Genomic DNA, 20331 nt, shown 5'->3' with positions numbered 1-20331 from the left:
TGTTCCGCTAACGTAGTCTGTGTGGAATATGCCAAAAAGCCTTTCCTCCAGAAATGTTACAGTCTGAGTGTCATTATATTCCCTATCCCAGTGTCACTGCATTTGTTGTTTCATTGTTACACTATTCCCTATCCTAATTTCAATGTATTCCCTGTCCCAGTGTCGGTGTATCAAGTTTTACAGTTTTTCCTGTTTTGGTGTATCTGTGTGTTTGTCGTCTCTGTGTCACTATATCCTCTCTGGAGCGCCACTGTACCACCCTAGCACGTTCTGTGCTCCAGTGTCATTGTAATCGCTCCAGGGTCAGCTTATGCCCTGTCTCGCTGCTCCTGTATTCTCTGCCCCTGTACCGTTGTGATCTCTTTTTCAGAGACCAAGGATATCTCTGGTATGCACATCTTTTATCTGAACCCTCACACATATCTAGCCAAGTGGGTGTGCAGCACAACCTCTTCACATAAAATTGTAGTGTTGGTTTAAGATCTGGCTCCCTTGGGAATGGAGTGCAAAAATGGCACAGAGGTTTCTGTTCTACAATAGAAATTTCTAATGTAGAAGAAACCCTCTATTTTCACAAAAATAACCACTCTTCATGTTCTCAACATGATCTAATATGGCGTAAATCAGGAGATTCTGCTAACAGTAACAGGATTGTTCTGTTTTCTAATTAAAACCCAAAATGCATATGCTGCATTTTCGAAATAATAAAATATTAAGGAAAATATGTGTATCCACTTGTAGAATTTCATTTATTTTCACATTATTCCTTCCTCTTCTTTGTCAGAACATTTCGTGATCGGTCCAGGGATTGAAGAGCCCTCCACGCCAATGGGTCCACCACCAGGTAAGCAAAGAAGTAGCCAGGCTGAGATGTCGAGGTTGGTACTGGGGGTGGAGTGCATAGGCATACTTAACAAAGGTTCAATCTTTAACTAATGATTTTTTTAATGAGGGTTGGCCATTACCCATCAATCGCTTGTATGCATGACCTGGTGGCCGTCCCCCTATCTCTCGTACCTAGGACATGGCTCCATAAGTTACAATAGGACATATCCTGCCTAGCTCTAGTAAACAGGACCTAGTATTAGAGATGCTGTAAGGATACGTCCCGACATGCCCAACACTGGTATCTTGACCTGTGGTATAGAATTATAGTAGGCCATGCCTATGGTAGGATAATGCAGTTCCAGCAGAAATGATAAATAGTATTTCAATTGTAAATACATGCACAATGGCGATACATTCGTAAGGGACAAGGATAATGCAAGTGGAAAAATAAGTTCTCTACACAGTTAGACTTGATAATTATTTATATATACACAGTAGAAGTATAGGTGTACAAGTATAAATCACTTTCTTAAATTCAAAAAGCAGTATACTTTGTGCAGTGAATCCCCAAGTGAAGTATGGAACCATAGGTGAATATATGCAGTGAATTGTGTAGAACAAGGTTTCCATATGTACAAGAAGCGACCATTCAGTTGAGTATAATAGAGCCTGAATGTGTAGTAACATTGGCTGTATCAGATTGTTTCAAACCACTGGAGGCACCCCTGAGGTTTATAGATATGCCTCTCGTATGTAGCTGGCCTGAAAAGTTCTGCAAACCACTACTCATGTGTAGGAATGGCAGGTATACTCCAATGTCTTAGGTTATAAATAATCAGCTCTATAAGAGCTGGGCCCATCCACCCGCACTAATGCGGGGGTGGGTCTTCACTGTCAAATATGTCATGCAGAAGAGCCAGTTTGGCTAACTTCACGAAATATTTCTACCACTCATATATGGGAACCATTAAGGCAATGGTTCTTAAGCTGTGGTTTGAGGACCCATGGGGGTCCACAAAACCTACTCAGGGAATCCAAAATTGTTTTACAAAAATAAAAAATATTAAAATGACTCTATTAAAATTAATAAAGTATACACAAATAAAGAATACAATTTGAAAATTTGAAAACTTTATGTATGTTTGATTGTGAATTGCACAAAATATTTCAATTTGAGCAATTGTTTGGTGTATACTTGTTTTTTGTACTTTTGTTTTATTGTTTTGAGGTCCAAATCATAGAAATAGCTTCGGTCGCGGATCCCCAGCTACTTATAATGATTCAGTGGGGGCCCTCGGATTCTAGTAAGGATTCAGTGGGGATCCACAGAAGTCAAAAGGCTAAGAACCGCTGCATTAAGGGCACCAGTACATGTTCATGACCCACAGACAGGAAGTCAGAATTGAGTTAGACACAGGAAGCTCTTAAAAAAAGGTTGAGAGTTGAACACGTTGGTGTTTGGTTGAGGGAACCTTGAGATATTTGATCAAGGGAGGTGGCTCAGGGTTTTGGGACATTCAGATCTGCTCTGATTATGACTGTGTTTCTCCTCCAGAAGCCTTTGCGCTCCCGCTCTACCTCATTGTAACCCTGGCTGCCATGGGGGCGGTCATCCTCATCTCGAATGCCACGTTCATTGGATGCCTGATCCGGAAACGCTGTGCCCGCACAGGTAATGTATGTTAAGGGATACCACACCTGCTCACTCTGCTGAAGGCAGATTACACTGGCTGGGCCTGGTAAGGAAAGCTCAGACTGCAGGAGGCACTGTTGTCAGGGACATAGAAGTTACTCCTTTTCTGATGATTTGCTGTGGCAGTCTGTTGTCAAGATCACAAGGGTATTATAAATCACAATTGGAGCCCAGAGGGGGAACAGGCAGGGTCGCCCTCCACTCAAAAGTCATAGAACAATCAACAAGACCCTGTCCAGGGGCGTCAATACGAGTCAGTAAGGGAGAAGCACAGTCATATAGTACTGATAACCACTCAAGCATCACACAAATAGTGTGGAGGTGCTTTACTGCTATGCGCCAGAGTACTTAAAAGACCACTTTTCCTTGACAGAAAAACAACGAACACCCAGTCGTGTGACCCAACTAGGTCTAACACACACCTCCACCTTCAAAGTGTGGAGTCACATTCTCCTCAGAAAAAAATGTGTGAAGGCCAAGTGACACCTCACGGAAACACCACCAATGGGGTAACTAGTATGAAATTTCCAGACAAGCCCCTGTCTCATCATTGGTCGTCACTTGGTCCTCAAAGAAAGAAGGAAAAGAGTGTCCAAACACAAACAACACAAAAATGTGACAAATTGTGAGAAGCAGAAACAGTCTGCTAGTGACAAACATATAACATAAAAAAGTGCATAAAACACACAGCAACTAATTCCCTTAAACAACTTTATTCATAGGGACAATTTATAGGTGCTGTGTCAGTAAAAAGGCTGGTAGCTAATCATGCATACCATTACCTAGTGCCAGTGCCGACATGTTTCACTGCCATATTCTGTTGGGCAGTTTCATCAGGGCTGCACATTCTGCTGCCACTTAACTTTGGACACTTGCTCTTTGTTTACTGTCAAGGAAAAACAAGGTCAAGACCCTCAGACCACCTGGTTAATCATACCGGTTGCCTAAGGGATGAACGAGATACGTGGAACTCCGGCTGGAGTGATTGTGGAATCTCACGTCCGGAGTACCACGTATCTCGTTCATCCCTTAGGCAACCGGTATGATTAACCAGGTGGTCTGAGGGTAAATATGTTCACATCAAGGACAGCACTTCATTTTTGCTCTATGGGTTTACATGGTTTTAATTTTTCCTTGACCTTGTTTTTCCTTGACAGTAAACAAAGAGCAAGTGTCCAAAGTTAAGTGGCAGCAGAATGTGCAGCCCTGATGAAACTGCCCAACAGTGGAAGGCTCCTCCAGAAGTTTCAGACAGTGCTGAAGGACCCCAAGCATACTCTTGAAAGGTCCTGCCAGTGCAATAGATCCCCAGCAGTGAAACTTCCATACAGAAGTTCCAACCAGCACTAAAGGACCCCACCACTGGGACCATCCCCCAACAGTTTCCTGCCAGTGTTTTTGAATCCCTAATAGTAAGACAATGTTGGGGGCTGTTCACACTGGTGGGACCATTGGCGATTGATGGAACTGCTGAAGGAGGCCTACATTGGTAGTGATCTATAGCACTGGAAGGATACTGTTAGGAGATGCTTATTGTAAAGTCCTTGCTTCCACACTAGAACTGTATGTTTACTAGTACAAGGGTACACAGATTAACACAGATCTCCCACACTAGCCTCATGATAACTGGCAGTCACAGAACCCTTACTACTAGTAGCGCACTTCACATTGGAATTATCGGCATGCGGAGCAAACCGAAAAATTCTGTAACCATAAATAAGATACAATACATCTATTCCCTTTATATAAAAACAAGTGTAAACTCGAAAATAACAATGGAAGATAAAACATCCCACAAACTTACATATAGAAAGAAAACAAATCTTGCTGCACATGTTACTAAAAATACTATTTGACAAAACATGATAAATACTACGCATCATATACTACTACAAACACTGTAAATATTGCACGGCACCACAGAGCACTCTATCTTACATAATCTTTTAGGTACTCTGGAGGCCTCCAACACCTTTGAACTCTCTCCCTCATTTGGATATCAGGAACAACACCCTGTGCTCCACTAGTGTCCCCTCCATTTCTTTTTGCTACAACCCTTCCGGTCACCACATCTCTAGCCAATAAATCCTCATCATACATTAGTAAGAAACAACTACACCAGTCATGTTCTCAAATAACCTAGTAACCATTGTTAGCTATAGAAAGCCCCCCACATTTAAAGATCAGCATCATAACTTCTTTTAAAACTGCATCGCCATCCCATCCTCGACGCCAGTATTATAAAGTAGTTGCCTCCACACTGGAATGGTTTAACTGTGCCTGTATTAGTATAAGGGAACACAGATGAACACAGAGCTCCCACACTAGCCTTGGGATAACTGCCAGTCATAGAACTCTTACTGCTGGCAGCACACTCCACCTTGGAGGATACCGAGAATTCTACAACCATAAATAAGTTACAGCAATGCTCCTAGTGAGAGAAACTGCTGGAGGAGGCTCTCACAGGTAGGGGCCTATAGCACTGGAAGGATACTGTTAGGGGGTGCTCCTAGTAGCAGGAACTGCTGGAGGAGGCTCTCACTGCTGGGCTACTGTCCACTAACAGGATGTTGTGAAGCAGAACCTTGGAGATATTTGTATTTAAATTACATTTCTTTATTGACTTTAATCCAAGTACAACGTCGAGGAGTTAAAAAGAAACCTCTTCTCATTCCAGTGCTCTGTCGTCTGGTGACCTCATCATATTCCACAGCTCAAGGAGAGACTCTTTTCCATCCCCAGATAATAAAAAAACACAAGCATTACACAGGATCTTGAAAAGGAGAAACCCCCCAAAGCTAAAAAGTATTAATAGGAACAGAATACAAGGAAACCCAGTCAAAGAGGCACTACCAAGCAAAGTGCACCAGCACAGGCCATGAAGTGCGTAAGAGGACATGGGCATCAGGTTTGACAAATGTCAGTTATATAATCATCCAAACGTTTAGGTTTAACACAAGTCCTCCCAGCTCTAGTGACCTCCCCACCCTTGATACCACCCATCTGTCCAACTCCCACACAACTTCCCTCCTCTGCAACATTTGAATTTGCACAACTTGTGATTTTCGGTTTAACAGACAGGGAACAAGCAAAAGTACTCGAACCCTGAGGAGAACGGATAGGTGAAAATGGAACATTAGGATTGGTTTTCACAGTCGGCTCTTTGTCAATAGCAACAAACAATGGTCCAGGGGTACAAACGCTCCCTTAAGAGGAAACATATTCAATCCAACCATACTATGAAGGACGCACATTTGTTCCCAAATGACATCCAACATCTCTGACGCTCACAACTGAATCCATGCCTTTAAACAACGCTATCCTATTAGCGTGCCATACCTTGGCATCACTGAGCACAGCAGAATTGCACAAAATCTTAACAACTTTAAGAGGAGGTGAAAATCTACTCTCCCCTTTGTGCGTCATTCTTCCCTTCTTGACTTTGACGATGTCGCCAACACGTAAGCACATTCTCTTAGTCCCATGAGTCCGGTCATACCTGTCCTTATACTTCGTTTGAACCGCCACAATTGCGTCTCTTACTCTCTTGGGAGGATGTATGACGTTACAACGCAGGCTATTACAACGCCTGCCTTTACAACGCGGTTTTTACATCGCAAACCTTTACAACGCATAGCGCTTAGAGGTGCTGGATAGTGGTAAGTATAATTTTCTATTCCAACCCCAGTCCCCGTGGACACTAGGGAAGGTGTTGGATAGAAAATTAAACTTATTCCCTATCCTAGAGCGCCCCCCAGCGCAATGCGTTGTAATGGTTTGCGTTGTAATGACCGCGTTGTAATGGTAGTGCGTTGTAATAGTTTCGTTGTAAAGGTTGTTCACCTCTTGGGAGACCATGAAACAGTTTTGGTGCTATTCGACCACCCTATGTTGTCCGTGGTGCTTGGGGATATACCTATCATCACCTCAAATTGGGAATGCTCAGTAGACTGACAACACGTGACCCTGTAAGCACACACATTTTTCCTTAGTTCATCTTCCCAATTCAATGGTTACTAAAAGACAGATCAATAATACCTTTAAAGACTCTATTAAAGCGTTCAACGCAACCATTTCTCTCTGGGTGATAGAGGGAAGTGTTCCTGTGAACTATACCTGCCTCTTTGATAAAAAACTTTAAAATGTCACTAATGAATTGTAGACCATTGTCAGAGATTAAATCCTTGGGCAGGCCTTCTCATCCAAAAACCTCTGCCAAAAAAACAATAACGTTTTTGAATCAGCCTTTTCCACAATCTTGATTTCTTATCACTTAGAAAAGTGACAAGAATGTACTTTTGAAATCCATTGATGTCTCTCACAGTGCCAAAGACATCAATTCCTTCTCTCTCCCACGGCATGCTCGAAATAACAATAGGATGTAAGGGAGATCTGTGGGTGACCAAGCTCTTATCAGAATTGATACATTGAACACAATCCCTGACAACTCTTTATTTATTTATTTATTTATTTATTTAGTGTGTTTTGTATAGCGCACAGCTACCCCAACGGGGTGTCCCGGCGCTTCTGTGTGTATACTGGGTCTCACTCATGGGGGGTTTAGCAGAAGAGGTGTGTTTTCAGTGCTTTGCGAAAGCACAACTCCTCCTGAATAAGCCTAATGGAATTAGGGAGCTTTTTCCATTGAGAGGACTCACATACCTGAAAGGTTTTTCCCCCAGAACGAGCTTTTTTAAATCTGGGGGTGCATAGCAGATTTTTTGTGAGGTTGCCTTAATTCCTGACTGAGCAATGAGCTCAGCCAGGGGGGAAAAATAAACATTAAACAAAAGAGGACTCAATGAGGAGCCCTGAGGGACTCCCCATTTTAACGGTCGACTTTCGGAGGTGTTGGGGGGGGTAAACACCGCCTGTGTTCGATTAGATAGAAACGAGGACAGCCAGTCCAAGGCTTTGCCTTGGATGCCTTTGGTTCGGAGACGGGGTGAGAGACGGTGTCGAAAGCTGCCGACAAGTCAAGCAGCACCAACACCGCTCTCGAACCCCCGTCCAACTTCCACCGCACGGAATCAGCCATCTCTATCAAGGCTGACTCGGTGCTATGGCCTGGTCTAAACCCGTGTTGGGAATTGTGAAGTAAACCATGGGTTTCTAAGAAACCCGCTAGTTGCTGGTGCACTATCTTTTCAAGAACCTTTCTACATCCTTGTCTACACCGGGCCACCAGTAAGACTGTTTGACCCTGCACTCACTCTTAACAATACCTAGATAACCCTCATGACAGAGATTGATAACTTTGTTCCGTAAATAAATCCAGTGGTGGAACCAATCTGCCACTCCTAAGTAAGTGGTCCTCTTCCACTGACAACTCATTCCTGACTTCCCAAAAAGTCAGCACGTCACTACTTAAAAGAGCTTTCTCAGGCCAACCTACACAAATGTAATTGATAACTGACATCAAGTTCTCATCTAGAAACAAACCATTGGCCCATTCATTGTGAGAAATGCTGTGCAATTCTTCACCGGAAATGGACACAACAAGCCGATCATCCCATTTATTCTTTGTATCCCCACTGACTAGTAAGGGGCATCTGCTGAGGAAATCTGTAATTCTGTTGCGAACGCCAGGTACATACCTGATTTCATATACAAAGTCCAACAATTGTACAGTCATACGGGAAATCCTAGGAGAAACATTGGAAGTGAGCGCCTTAGTGAAAGGCTTGTGATCCGTTCTCACACTAAAGCACGTGCCCCAAACATATTGTCTGAAATGTTTGAGTCCCCAGACACATGCCAAAGCTTCCCTCTCAGTAACGGAGTACTTCTCCTCTGTGGGAGTGAGGGCCCTGGAAGCGAATGTCTCCACAGATTCCATACCATCCTCTTGCACTTGGGATAACAGCGCACCTAGGCCCAGATGTAGGTAAAAAATATTTACCGATTCTTAATTACCGAATTTTACCGATTCGGTAATTAAGAATCGGTAAATATGAAGGGTGGACATGTAGGTCCATCCAGATGTGTATTTTACCGATTCGGTAAAAATCGGTATTTACCGATTCGGTAAATACCGACCGGTAATGCTCCATTCATTCCTATGGGCTTTGAAGCCCATAGGAATGAATGGGGCATTACCGGTCGGTATTTACCGAATCGGTAAATACCGATTTTGACAAGGGTGCAGGGGGTGTCACTTTGACACCCTCTAGCACCCCCAAAAAAGGGTCGGGGCCATATGGCAGGCAGACCTGCCCTAAGGGCAGGTCTGCCTGTCATATGGCACAGGTGTGCATGCACACATGTGCATGCACACCTGAATCGGTATTTCACCATCAAATTGAATTTGATGGTAAAATACCGATTTCTTAGGCCTTGTGGGACTCATAAGAGTCCCACCTACATATCAATTTTACCGAATCTGTAAAAATACCGGTCGGTAAATTTACCGACCGGTATATTTACAGATTCGGTAAAATTACCGATCGGTAAATTTACCGAACGGTAATTTTACCGATTCTGCCCCCTACATCTCAAAATACTTTTACCGGTCGGTAACGGCCGAATTCGGCCGTTACCGACCGGTAAAACCCTACCTACATCTGGCCCCTAGACCCTTACCACTGGTGTCAGTAATGATGACATTTTTGAGACCAGGTTCAAAACCTTTAAGTGCGGGTGCTGAGCAAATATCATTCTGGATACCCTCAAATTGAGTTGGCACTCTTCAGTCTAAGAGAATTTTCAAGCTTTCTTTAAAAGTTGCCTGATGGAAAACATCTTCACTGAAAAATTATGGACACATTTAGAATAAAATTTGTTCAGACCTAAAAAAAGATCTGACCTATTTGTTCTGAGCGACAGAGGCATTCCTAATGCCATCCACTAATTTAAACTTTGGACAAATTCCTACTGAACTGATTTCGTGCCCCAAGTATGTCATACTCTTTCTTCCAAACTTGCACTTAGATTCTTCCGCAGTCAAACCATTTTGCTCCAGGATTTGAAGTATTTCAACCGGGGTACTGTTGTGTTCAACCTTATCTGACCCCATGACAAGGACGTTGTCCTGTAAGAAGACCCCATTCTTCATGTCCTTAAATTAGATGCATGATTCGTTCGAACATGGAGGCGGCAGATGCCAAACCAAACGGAACTCGTTTGAAATGAAAAATAAGATGGGGGTAACGAAAGCAGTCAAATGTCTGCAACTCTTATGTAAGGGTACCTGATGGTTGGTAGACGTCAGGTCTATTGTAGAAAACCATTGCATGTTCTCACCAGTAGGCACGAGCTCACAACACAACACAGGACACTGTTGAAGATGCTCACACTGGTGGGATCCTTTAGTGCTGGCAGGAGCCGCTGGAAGCAGCATGCAAAGCAAGGGCCATATAGCATGGAGGGCACTGATGGATAACGCTCAGTCTGTGTTTTTCAGCATCAACAGGGAACTCCTGGACGATTCTCACACTCAAAAAGTTAATTCTGTGTACATCCAATAAAGCACGCAAAATACTTATACAGTAATATAATAACATGAAAATTCAAAAGGATAAAACAGTAGTAATCGTCACAATCCAGCCTCCTGTTGCCTGATAGGCCTGCCACAGCAGTCACCATCTCACATGTCTGGGGAATTTCAGTGTCTTCAGAGCATTTTACATTTTGGGCACTTGTGGCTTTTAGATGGGGTAGCCACTATTTACATCTTGGGCCGGTATATGCTGAACAAAGGAATACAAAATGTGCCTTATTTTCAATGACGTCAGTGCAAATTTAACAACAAAGAAAATGAGAAGGAAACGTGGCCCTTTCAGAGATAAAATGGGTCAGTTTCAAAATGTTAGTTATAAATTTAAAAGAAAGAGCTTTGGCTAAAACCGGAGTTGGATAAACTAGAACAGGCCCAGATTTGGGGACTTGTTTGTTTTGTAGAAAAGCCTTGGTCAAGCTGCCATGGTGTGCATTGGGCAAGTGTCTTCACATGGATCACTGCTTCTATGCTAATGTTGTGACTAATTCACTATCACACATCATCATGTTAGGCTGGTCCTCAAGATGTAAAATACCTATTTTCCCCAATGCATTGTTAACACACTCTATGCAGCCCCAGGGCTGCGCTATCCGGGAAACCCAGAATATTACTGAGAGCAGCGCTGAGGTTGCGTCTCAGACTCTTAGCCAATAGAATATGAGTCTGAGTTTAGCATGGGAAACTATATTTGTAATCCCCATGTCTAGGTAGAGAAGGAGAGGTGGGGTACAGGTAGAAGCCTCAGCAGATTTTCAGCACCATACAGAACAGCTCTGTCACTGTCTGTGCCTTGTACACTTCCAGGGCAGGTGATACAAAATGGCCCCCATTTTCTGTAGCAAAGCAGTCCATGGCTACAGACCTTTGCGCCAGAATATCCCTCATTCTGGGGACATGTGCTGTCCAAGAGGTACATGTTGACAGGGTCATCCCTAAAAAAGGAAACATGTCTTCCTGTTCCAAACTAGAATTGTTCAGGGTGAGGTTGATTCTCACACCTTCACGTGGTCTACACATCATTCATTTTGTTTTGTCTGTGATAGTTATTAGTCTACTTTTGTTGCAGAAGTCGGAAATTTGTTTTAAAGAGTTTGCAGACCCATAGACGATTTGGTTACCAAACAAGTATAATACACAAACAATAAAGTGCCACCTAGGCAAGGATAATCATTAATGCACTGGATAAGTTCCCAACCACTCATTTATATACAAGGTAGTAAGGTGGGGGGCCAAAGGGCATGTTGGGTGGGCACCTTTGTTCACCACAAAAGGCTGCACTTTTTCCACTGTAGATCCTCATATAACAGTGGCCACATTTGTTGTCATGGAGACAAATCAAGATGTTTAGTAAATCTAGTGGACCACCATCTCCCGAAGATAATTCCATAGAAGATGCCTCAGGATATTGTCAAACACGGAATGACGGTCCACAGATACAACCTACAAAGGAGCTCTCTTTAGTTTGACTAGTTGTTCCAAAATTGAATGGAGTTTGAAAACCTGATTAATGGTGCCTTTCTTTTTTCTAAACCCTGCTGGATTATAGATAGGATTGAGTTAGTGTTGACTAGTCTCTCAAGCCTAAATAATAGTGCTGAAAAATAGTATTTAATGAATATTTGACAAGGCTAATCAGGCGTAATTGGCAGGATTACATCTAATGACCTTTTTATTTATTTATTTATTTATTTATTTATTTATTTATTTCGGACGAATGGCCATAAAAGACACACATATATACTTACATAGAACAAAAAATCGTAACAGTATACATGCATCAATTCATTTAAAACAACCAATTCTATAATAAAGTGCGGAATTAGGTTTCATCAATCAATTTAAAACATCATTCATTTAGCAGCAAGGTTCAGTCTTTAAAATTAGTCCAACTTAAAGCATCTGTCCCAATCTCCTTCGGACAATGTACACAGAGTAGAGGAACCTACTAATGCTGAATACAATAGACTGAGCAGTATTAGTTTTTAAGATCCTGTATGCTGTTAAACAGGATCTGGTTCCTAAAAGTACACACATGGGTTTAAGCCATCTTTTTCGAGCTTTCAGATACGCTTTACATATAAACAACATGTGGACCTCATTCTCCTTACATAAGTCTGAGCACATAGGACATCTCTCACTTGTACTATTCAGATAATCCGGTTTATTCTTTGACCAACGCTCTATGTTGGAATTCAGCATGAGGTTCCCATACCTGAACTTCAAGAAGAGAGTCTTAGCAACAGGGGGCTCTATTTCGTCCAAGAAGGATTCAAAACAAGGTTCGTCTTTGAAGGATAAAAAGTTTTGGGTTAGAGTGCCAATTCTGCTTTCATGAGCATGCCTATTATTCATAAAGGACCAGTAGGCTCTTTTTACCATGGGTCTAGCAAAGGAAGGTAGGTTCTCTGGGTTTTCCCAGAACGAATGCAAGCCCAGAATTACGAACCATTTTTTAATATGCCCGAACCACCGAAGGGAATTAAAAGAATCTAAGTTCATTACTTCTCTGAGACCATTCCTGTAGTCTATCAATTCTGGGGTGGACCAAATCCTTATCCAGAACATTAACGGTCTTAAAGTAGTTAGATGGTCGGTTCGTTTAAAATTCAAATCGAGCTGAAGGGGAATTAGCGGTGTACTAGTTGGGACCCTTACAATTGTTCTCATAAATTTATTATCCAGGCCTTGAAAACTCTCCCTGGCCCAGGGTCCCCATATCTCAGCCCCGTATAGGGCGGCAGATTGAATTTTGAATTTAAAAAGTTCAAGTACAGGTGTTACACTTTTACTTGTACTAGCATTCAATCTACAGATTATTGGTTTGGCATTATGAGCATATGACACCTTACTTTTCTCGATTTGGGCCTTCCATGTTAACTTAGAGTCAAGTACTACCCCCAAATAGGTGAAGTTTTCCACGGTACCTAGAATTTCCCCGTTCAAGATCAGGTTCCCTCTGTCCGGCCTACTAGGATTCAAAGCCATACATTTGGTTTTATCAACGTTTATTTCTAGCCCTTTGGTCACACAGTAGCTACTAAAGGAGTTTAAGAGTGCCTGGAGGCCCTTCTTGGTTTGGGATATTAAGATGGTATCATCCGCGAAGAGCAACGCAGGCACCCTTTCTCCATTGAGCTGAGGTGAATCATTGCTACAAGCATTAAGGTAATCAGGGACATCGTTGACAAAAATAGAGAACAAGGTGGGGGCCAGGACGCATCCCTGTCGGACACCACGCTTAATCGGGATGTCACGCGTCAGTTCGCCATTCGGACCCCATCTGATGTTAGCATGATTTCTAGCATGTAGCTCAATTATGTGGACCAAGAGGCTTCCTGGCAGGCCGGCTTTGTTTAAGGATCTCCAAAGCAAGTTGCGAGGAACAAGGTCAAATGCCGCTCTCAAATCAATGAAGGCTACATACAAATGACCTTTCCTAATGTGAACATACTTCCAATACAGACAACAAAATCTAAAGACCTGGTCTATGGTGCTGATCTTAGACCTAAAGCCTGCCTGAAATTTGGAAAGTATAGATGACTCCTCCAACCAATCATTTATCCTAAATAGCAAGTGTTTGGCATAGAGTTTTTGCAGAATGTCCATTAAGCTAATAGGTCTGTAGTTTGAGGGGACGGATCTATTCCCCTTTTTGAAAATTGGGACAACTTCTGCTGCACGCCAACTATCAGGAAATTTGCAACTTATGGACAGAGCATTAAACAGACAATTAATATAAGGGGCCCAGACTTCAGATTCATGTTTATAGAGATCACCCGGTATTTTATCCGGGCCGGGAGCTTTGTTATTTTTTAATTCATTGATTGCCCTATTTGTTTTGTCCAGGGTAAAATCAAGGCATACAGGTAGGGGAAGTGAACATGGGAACTCCTCATCACCACTGTCATATTGTTTATACAAATTGGTAAAATGTATCACCCATGTCATTTCATCAATAAACGTGTCCTTCACAGGCCTTCCTGCATGCCCCCCATTTGCAACCAACCTCCAAAAGCCAACATTATCATTTTGTTTTGCAGCAGTCAACATGTCAGCCCAAATTAACTCTTCCCATGTTTTTTTCGAAACTTTTTGAACATGCTTATACTCATCCCTAGCGAGTCTAACGTCATCTTGGGATTTGTTTTTAATAGCATTTAAGAGCTTCCTCTTGGCCATTTTACATGTATGATCGTACCAAATTTTCCCATGGCATCCCACTCGCACATTTTGCTGTTTCTTCCTTGGCATTTTGGACATATAGATTCTTAGTTCGTTAAAAAAAACCTTGTGTAGCTCAACAAAGTGATCACAGCTATCAGTTAACAAAGGTTGTCCTACTAAAGGTGCAAAAATCTTATCAAACAGTGAGTAGACTGCTGCTAAGGTCTTACCTTCAGTTAAAAGATGCGGCCATTTTAGAGCACGTCTGTTATTATTAATTATATGTGCATGTTCGCATAAATCATCAGTAACTATCTCACTTGACGTAGGGGCGGGGATATCTCTAATCATGTGTACGTCAATATAAAGTTCCAGAGGATAATGATCACTCTCGGCCCTTGTTGATACTTTAAAATCGATCATGAAATGCCAAATATTTAGTGAAACGAAAATAAAATCTAGCCTACTTTTTGATTTCCCAAAGGTTGGTTGTTTGGTTAGGTCTGAAGGGAAGCGACCATTACATGCTCTAAGACCGTGGTCAACTGTTAACCTCAATAGTTGGACCGCCAAAGTGGTACACGGGACATAGTTCGAAGTTTCAAGCTGAGGAATATTATAAGCTTGATCTTCATCTTGGAAAACATCAGTAATCCCAAGAATCGGTTCGAAATTGCAATTCAAGTCACCTCCCAATATCACAGGGACTTCGCCCACCACCCTTTTCAAAAAAGAGTCCAGGATTTCCAAAGTGGGCGAGACCCTGGAATGCCCTGTGGGTCTGTTGTAGACATTAACAATGTAGTATTCACCACCTTTTGCTGATGCGATTTTTAAAGCCAAAATATCAGGGGTTCCTGTATCTATGGGTTCAACCTTTATAGCTAGGGTAATTTTAAGCCATATGATCAGTCCCCCAGATGGCCTTCCCCTATCAGACTGGATGGCCTCAATGCCGAAGGTTTTATATCCCATCCTATGTGGAATATCCATTGCCCAGGTTTCTTGTAGTAGGCAGAAATCACTGGAATCGACATAATCTGCCCATTCTGGATCTTTCAGATTCTTGCCTACCCCTGCAATATTCCATGACAGGAAGAACAACTGTGGGGTTGGCCCACTACCAGAAGAATCACATTCGGCAGTAGGCGACACTGGTGCCAAAGGGGGAACTACTCTATTTTGGTATGGGTCATCTATTTTGATCTCTTCACCAGTAATCAGAGCACCTGTAGAAGTACTGATTTTTCCACCAGTACAATCCTCAACTATGTCGATACATACTAATGTCAAAACTGAATGACTTTCCATATGTCCGAGACTATAATCAGACACTACGGAGAGACTATCAGTAAGCCCTGCAATCTGGGGTAAGGAAGCCGTTGCCACTACGTCAACAATAGGTTGCCTTGCAAGTCAGTCTACCTCCTCAAGGCTACCAAACCTATTCAGGGTAGATAGACCATTCCAGCACACAAAAGGATCTTGGTAATTGGAGGGATGAGTCCTCCATGCATGCCGCTGTACCAGGGACCAATCGTCTTCCCGTGGCTTTTTGGGAGGTGGCGGATAGAAGAAAGGCAAAAGTCTAGGAATGACACGGGAGCCTTCACCGGTGGGGCAAGAGCAGATGTGACGTGCTGTATGTGGGTCCTCGAAGGTCACCACTATACAGTCCCCAACCGTGGTTTTCTTTGTGGGACCCACCCAGGGGACACGACGCACCATCAGGACTCTGCTTTTCCGACCATTGGGGATTGGACGGTTCACATTAAGCCAGTGCATTGTCTTGTTCTTCAAAGACCAGTGGTTCTCATAATGGCCGTTTTCAATCTGAGAAACGCCCGTTAGAACAACCACATAATCATTGGCCTCTGGGGGAAGATCGATGTAACCCCCTCTAAAGTTATTCTTAGCAAAAGTGCCCTGGGAGTATTGCTGACGAGATTCACTGGGGGGAGGTTTGACAGGAGGGCCTGTAATAGGCTTTAGAGAAGGTAGGGGAAAAGAACGGGTGGGGACCTCAGATTTAAAGGAAGCAGTGATTTGGTTCACACCCAGGGTTCGCGGCTTGGAAACCGGGCGTTCAGGTGGTGGTACAGGGGGAGGAAGATGTAATGTTTGTGGAATTGGGTCCTCTACCCCGAAGCCCTGGTTTTCTAGACTTCTCAAGCCCAGAGTGGCCAAAGCAATAATGCTTTTCTCCATCTCCAGCAAGCTGTTTTCAATGCATGAGAGTCTTAGAGCAAGGGGGGAAAGAAGTTTCTTGAGTGTTTCCCAAACTATACCTATGAATTCCCCATCCTTCCCCTCCCGAGCCTCAACATGTGAGCCCCCCTCCTGTACTGTGGTGGTGGTAGAAACAGGATCTGTCCCCTCAGAAACCCCCTCTCGATATGGCTGATCCCTAGGGATTGTCCCTTCTGTTATATTGGGTAATGGTACACTGGGCAATTTCGGTTTCTGGGCCACCGCTACTCTTGCCTTCTTGCGGTAATAAGTATACCGGGAAGTCTTTTTCCTTTTGGGTAAATTACTCAGATTTGTATTAATCCTAGATGAATTAAAAATTACTGGGGCGGGGAAATTAGAGCTGGGATCCTGCTTACCAGTGAGTGATTTTAGAATTACTGGGGTAGAAAAGTTGAAACTGGCATTCTTCGTGGGAGACAACACAGGCAGGATCGAGTCACCTGCATCGGCAGCTGGCCCTGGGGCTGGAGAGGGGGGTTGTAAAATCGGGACCTGGTGAACTTCTGCCTGCAAGACTAAAGAACTAAGATTGGCAGGTCGCTCCGGGGTAACAGCAGTAGCTATATGCCCCAGTGAAGATTTTTTGGAGACTGCAATTACCTCCGATAATCTTCTAGCGGCAGCCAATTCAAGAGAGACACGAGTCTGCAGTTTGGAAATTTCCTGGTCAATCGCAAGATTAGTACGAGTGATAAAATCATCCATTGGACCACTAGTTGATGTGCCTCCCTTACCGGCCTTGCTACGAGTTAACCTCGTGGACATAGTTAAACAAGAACAAGAACCCGGGTAATGCCACCTAGGGAATGCGAGAGATTACAACATCAATCCCAATTAGTCAATAGTGGAAAATGGGCGAAAGAGAGTAGGCCAGTCCAGTCCTCTCAGACCTCAAACGGCCTCAAACGGCCTCAAACGGCCTCAAACGGCCCAGTCTTTGCCCAGTCTTTGCCCAGTCTTTGCCCAGTCTTTGCCCAGTCTTTGCCCAGTCTTCGCCCGGGCTGCGTCCCGCGCTGCGGGAGGCGGAAATTGTAATATAGGGGGCGTGGGGGGCGGGCCAGCAGGGAGAGCGGACCGGAAGCTATTCCTCGGTCTTGCAGGGACTTCTGGGAATTGAAGTCCCCGCACGCTCGCAGCCCCGCCTTCGCCTCGCGCCCACAGCCGCCTTACCGCCACAAACAATGCCCCAATGTCCGCTACACAGGTCGAAGCGGCACCTGCGGAGCGGGTGCGGCGAGGAGTGGGCCGGTGGGACGGTGCGCTAGAATGCTGATTAAAATAATGCTGCCTCGAAGGTTGGAGCCAGGAACCGCCGCTAAAAGAAGTGAGTGTCCCCTTTTTAAAAATTGATACTATCTCTACCCGAAGCCAAGTTGGTGGTATTGCTTCCCCCCTAATATCTTCATTAAAAATAATAAACATATAGCTGCATCATAAAATACGGTCTGATTTGTACAGGTCAACAAATACTTTATCCGGGCCAGCGGACTGGTCCATCTTTAGTTTTTCAATGGGAGCCAAAGTGTAATTTAATGTTAACAGCTCAGCTGCTGCAGGCAGCTCTCCACCATCCTGGGGTCTAAACCATTCTGTGAGGGTGCTGTGGAGTCTAGGTACAGCCCCGCAAAATGGGCATCCCAACGGTCTTCAGGGATGAGAACTTCTTGGTTGGCAGAGTAATGTTTCCTACTTTGGGCAAAATAATTTAAAATAGTTTGGGGGTCTTTCAAAATGGCCGCTTTCAGAGGACCCTTCCATTTTGAAAGCTCCCAGTGTGTAGTAGGTCCTTGTACTTTGCTCTACTATGTACACTTGTGCCTCTAATATTGTTTTTTAGAACCTTAAGTAGCAGTCACATTGCAGCTCGACAGTCTCTATCAAATCACAATTGTTTTTTAAAGTTGGGGGTTGAAGGGTGCCCAATAAGTCTAGAGAGCAGTTCAGAATAGGTTGTAGAAAATAGACAAATTAATTTTCAGGAAGCCAAAACATTATCTATTTTATCGTGTATTGGGTTGACAATGGATTTAGATTGCACCAGTTCCCATTTTATTCTTCTCCTAATGGACATAATATGTGTATCAGTGTGGCTCAATGGTTAGACCGGCAGACCCTGATGCCATGGTCTAGCCCGGGACCAGGGTTCGATTCCCGCCTCGGCTGGTCTCGAGCTCAATTTCTTCGGACCTGATAATTCTCGCCTCGGTGCCTATTCTAATCATGGGTCCCACTCAGCAACTCTGACAATAGCTTGCTTAATCTCCACAATGGTCCCAACAACGCTAGGATGCCTGGCTTCACCTTGGGGGTGCCCAGGAGTGGGTGCTTCACAGGGAAAAGCCAGGAAGGATTCCACAGCGGTATGCGTACAAGCGCCGAGATGCCTCATGGTCATTCGTGCGCTGTACAAGTACTACACATTTACATTTACCCAGAGGTTTCCCAGTCAACAAGATGAAAACTTGCGATGGCAGATGTAGAGCTGACGGACGATGGTCACTTTTTCACACTTCTGGGTTGACCTCCCGGAGAATTCTCATACTTAAAGGATATGTTAGTTTAGACAGGGCACTGCTGGAGGATGACCTCCTATCATGGTGTGGCAGTGGTGGGGCTTACACTGCTAAGTTTATGAAATCCTCAAAGGGCATTGCTTTATCGGGCACTGTTGGATGAGGCTGATACTGTGGGGTTTATACATCACTGGCAACGCAGAGGAGCTAACAGTGCTGGGAATAACCAGCTATATTTTTCTGTTTCTTTCAGTAGGTGAAGAAGTGACGAAAGGAGAGAGGTAAGACTTCGGCTATGTATAGATATGTGGGGGACAGCGAACAGCAAATGTGGGACTTGTGAGTAGTATTTGCCAGCTGTGTTTTTGAGGTGCTTGGAGTCCCCATGTCTGTCATTACCAGTCAACTCATCAAGAGAATAGTATATTGGAGCTTTTATATGTTTGTGAGTGAGCATACAGCTGAGAAAAGCACCAAGTGCCCTTTAAGCTCTATCTCAAGAAGAGACAGAGTCACACTTTGCCCTACTAAGACCTCTTACTTTTAGGGGTTTCTGTGGGTGAAAGGTTGTTCCCATTGCTCGCTCTAAGGAGTACTAAGGACCTCTTTAAAAGGTCAGGTCAGTCACTAGCATGCAAAGGTTATTTTTTATATTGAATATATGTGCATGGTCTATGTGTATGAAGCTGATTCACAGGGGAGTGTGCCTATGTATCTGAGCATGTGCGTTCTAGGATGTGCCATGAGAGGGTCTTGTAGAGCAAGAGTTACAGTGACAAGGCTTGCATTGACATCTTTTGGTGGGTAGAATGAGGTAAGTGTGGGGCTTTTCGGTACTGAAGTGGGGATTGTAGTGGAAGCTACATTGGACGAGGCTGGGTGGTGGGTGGGTCTGGTGAAGTCAGCAAGAAGCAAGCTTGGGTAAGCTGAGGTTGCAAAGGTTTGTGAGTAAGGCAATGGTTTCAGGTACAATAGCAATCGGTTAGACTAAGGTAGCATGGATCAAGTGGTTGCTGTAATGGTTGTGCTGGTTGGAGGTTTAAGACAAACGTAGAGTATGGTACTTAAGATAATGGGATGAGTAACAGACATGAATAAAATTGGCAAACCTTGGTGAATTGGACAAGCAGAACATTGAGCTAAGCTGCTGCAGGAATAGATAAGATGTTAGAGGTGCAATGATGGTGCAGCCAACACTTCAGTTAGTCTTTTTTGGAGAGGAATATTTCCAAATTCCACACCTAAGTATTGGAAAGCTGCTTCATTATGTTTAAAGGCTGAATGATTGTCATCATAAAAGCTGGTTGGTTGATGAGGTACCAAGCAGTAGCTTATGTTGTTATTTTTTTAACTTGATGTCATGACAGTTACTTGGATTTGTA

The 20331-nt window shown here is 43.6% G+C and overlaps 1 protein-coding gene across 1 annotated transcript in view; it reads left to right on the top strand.

Annotated features, from left to right (window-relative positions):
- Positions 1-20331, top strand: part of NPHS1 (NPHS1 adhesion molecule, nephrin) — a 291924-nt gene that overhangs the window by 223077 nt on the left and 48516 nt on the right. Inside the window, exons 22-24 of the mRNA XM_078653831.1 lie at positions 785-844; positions 2384-2500; positions 19206-19230. Coding sequence (XP_078509957.1) covers positions 785-844; positions 2384-2500; positions 19206-19230 — 202 coding nt within the window. The remainder of the gene's footprint in view (positions 1-784; positions 845-2383; positions 2501-19205; positions 19231-20331) is intronic.

Source organism: Lissotriton helveticus, chromosome 7 (genome assembly GCF_964261635.1).
Source record: "Lissotriton helveticus chromosome 7, aLisHel1.1, whole genome shotgun sequence".
Classification (NCBI taxonomy): Eukaryota; Metazoa; Chordata; class Amphibia; order Caudata; family Salamandridae; genus Lissotriton; species Lissotriton helveticus.
The sequence above is the reverse complement of the archived record's forward strand: the minus strand, read 5'-3'. Positions and strand labels throughout refer to the sequence as shown.